The following is a 3,182-nucleotide window of genomic DNA, read 5'->3' on the forward strand; positions in this document are numbered from 1 at the left end:
TGTAAGTTACCGTTGGTGGGGCACTTCTAATTTTGTCTTTAAAAAAAAAAAAAAGAAAAACCAATTTAAATAATTAAAATTCAATTAAACCCCATATATAACCGTTACAGCTTCGTCTCTTCCAATCCATCAATTCCGCAGCTGAATCGAAGACGTGGGTTCTCGTTTTTCTTCTTCTAATTTTGTTTTTCTTAAACTCGTCTTTTTTTTTTTTTGGTTGTTATTAATTTTGTTTTGGTTTGCAGTTTGATTTTCTCTGTGTAATCGCCATGACTGTGGAGGTTGTTAAGGTTGAAGGTGCTTCAATGGCGGCAGTGGAAGTTCCAGAAGAGCCAAAGAAGGTTGTTATTGAAGAAGAAGAGAAAGATGAAAAATGCGCTGTAAAGACTGTGGAGGATGAAGCGTTGAAGCCGACCGTCATTGAAAAGAGTTCTTCTTACAAGGAAGAAAGCAACCATCTGTCTGATTTGAAGGAATTTGAGAAGAAAGCTTTAGCTGAGCTCAAATCCAAACTCGAAGAAGCCATTCTCGGGAATAATCTCTTCAAAGAAGATGAACCCATTAAAAAGGAGAAAGAACCAGAACAACCCATTGAAGAAACAGAGAAGAAACAAGAGGAGGAGAAGAACGAAGAATCAAATCCATCTGAGGAACAAACCCAAAAAATCAACGAAGAGAAAAATAGCTGTGATGAGAAAACCGACGTGGAAATGGAAGTTTCCCTTTGGGGGGTCCCCCTGTTACCAAGCAGAGGAACAGAGGGAACCGATGTGATTCTCTTGAAGTTCTTAAGAGCGAGAGAATTCAAAGTGAACGAAGCTTTCGAAATGCTTCAAAAGACTCTTTCATGGCGGAAGAAATCCAAAATCGATTCCATCTTGAAAGAGGAATTTCCCTCTGATCTAGACTCTGCGGCGCTGATGAACGGCGTCGATCGTGAAGGACACCCTGTTTGCTACAATGTGTTTGGAGTTTTCGAAAACGAAGAGCTTTATCAGAAGACATTTGGAACAGAGGAGAAGAGAGAACAGTTTTTGAGATGGAGATGTCAAGTTATGGAGAAAGGGATTCAAAAGCTGGATTTGAAACCTGGTGGAGTTTCATCTTTGCTTCAAATTAATGATTTGAAGAACTCGCCTGGACCTTCAAAGAAAGAGCTGAGAATTGCCACAAAGCAAGCTGTGGGAATTTTACAGGACAATTATCCTGAATTGGTCGCCAAAAATGTAAGGTTTTTTTCAAAGCTTTTTTCAGAGTTTCAATGGCTGATTGGATTACTATTAATTTGAGTTTTGGTATTGATGTTCTTATTGGATTTGCAGATATTCATCAATGTTCCATTTTGGTACTATGCTCTGAATGCTCTGCTTTCACCATTCTTAACCCAAAGAACCAAGAGCAAGTTCGTAGTGGCTCGTCCAGCAAAAGTAACCGAAACCCTTCTGAAGTAAGTCATTTTTCTCCATGATTTTTCATTCAAATTCTTTAAAATTTCCCTAAAATTGAATCTAAAAAGAACCCCATTGATGAACAAACAGGTACATTCCAGCAGAGGAAATCCCTGTTCAATACGGCGGCTTCAAACGAGACAACGATTCCGAGTTCACCGCTGAAGACGGCGCCGTTTCAGAGATCAACCTCAAGGCTGGCTCAACAGCCTCCATTGAAATCCCAGCTCCTCTGGTAATTAATTACATTTAGGAAATACTTTTTACTACTAGTTATATAATTATTTTAATTCTTTTAAATTAATTAAGAAACATTCAACATGAAGGTGAAAAATGAGTCTTTAACGAAAAATCAAAGGTAAATCTTGAAATTTAGACTAAATCGAACCAAAGCTCAAATCTAAAGAAAAAATTGAAATTGAAATTGAAATGAACTCAAACTACTAACTAAATTCTTAACATTTTGAAATTCAGGAACCAAATAACCCAAACACTTATCACTTTGTTTGGTAATTATTTGATTTTTTATTTTTGTTTTTTAAAATTATTTCATCTAACTTTATTTTTATATTTATTTAATTAAAATGGTTGAATTCTCTTAACCAAATTTAAAAAACAAAAACAATTTTTTTAAAATTATTTTTTTAGTTATCAAAATTTGGTTTGGTTTTTTAAACCATGGGTAAAAAGTGGACAAGACATGAAGAAATTTGATTTAATTTTCAAAAACAAAAAACAAAAAACAAAATGGTTACCCAGGACTGAGTAAACCAAAAAAATGTGTTTTTCACTTCCCTACATTGTGTTCTTCATTCAGAAATAACTCCCCTGTTTCATTTTGTTTATGGATTTGGAAACAGGGAGAGAGCAATCTGATCTGGGATTTGACTGTTGTTGGTTGGGAAGTGAATTACAAAGAAGAATTTGTGCCCTCTGATGAAGGTTCCTACACCATTATTGTGCAAAAGGGGAAGAAGATGAGTGGAAATGAAGAACCAGTGAGGAACAGTTTCAGGAACAGTGAGCCTGGGAAGATTGTTCTAACTGTTGAGAATTATTCCAACAAGAGGAAGAGGGTTCTGTATCGATTCAAGACGAAGAAGATTGAGTGAACAAAAGTGTTTGAATTGAAGAAAAGATTTTAAAAACCAGAAATTTTTTTCACTTTGAGTGAGATTTTGTATTTTTTTTGCTCTGTTCATATGAATTTTTATTATAGAGATTTGGAGTGACAGAGAGGAGGGTATTCTTTTGCAGGATTATTCTTGTAATTTACTTTGTCTGAAGTTTATTGTTTTCAAGGAATTATGTGATATTTATTTGTTCTTGATTCTTTCTTTTAATGAATAAAAATTTGATAGAGTTGTCTTTCTGTGGTTCTTTTTAGTCCTGTAATTGTTGGAAATAATGCAAAATGCAAAATGTTCGTTTTAATAATTGTTGGAAATAATGCAAAATGCAAAATGTTCGTTTTAATAATTGTTGGAAATAATGCAAAATTTGATAGAGTTTCTACCACTCGAGAATAACAAAAGATGATTTTATGAAAAAATTAAAAATTAAATAGTAAGACAAATATTCTTCTTTTTATAGTCCTTAATTTTAATTTAAAGTAACCAAAAGATTTTGTTTTTTTATTTAAACATGATATATTAAACTTTTTCATAAATTAGATTAAAACAAACGTCAAATAATATTGAGTTATATATTGAGATTATTTTTTAAATTTTAAAA

General features: G+C 33.2%; 1 protein-coding gene across 1 annotated transcript; it reads left to right on the forward strand.

The window, feature by feature from the left end:
* LOC120084233 (patellin-4) lies at positions 1-2,786 on the forward strand. The gene is made up of 5 exons (XM_039040133.1): positions 1-154; positions 246-1,226; positions 1,323-1,447; positions 1,539-1,683; positions 2,309-2,786. Exons 2-5 carry the CDS (start codon positions 270-272, stop codon positions 2,558-2,560), a joined length of 1,479 nt encoding a protein of 492 aa, XP_038896061.1. The 5' UTR covers positions 1-154; positions 246-269; the 3' UTR covers positions 2,561-2,786.
* The last annotated feature ends 396 nt before the right edge of the window (positions 2,787-3,182 follow it).

Source organism: Benincasa hispida, chromosome 8, assembly GCF_009727055.1.
Source record: "Benincasa hispida cultivar B227 chromosome 8, ASM972705v1, whole genome shotgun sequence".
Lineage (NCBI taxonomy): Eukaryota > Viridiplantae > Streptophyta > Magnoliopsida > Cucurbitales > Cucurbitaceae > Benincasa > Benincasa hispida.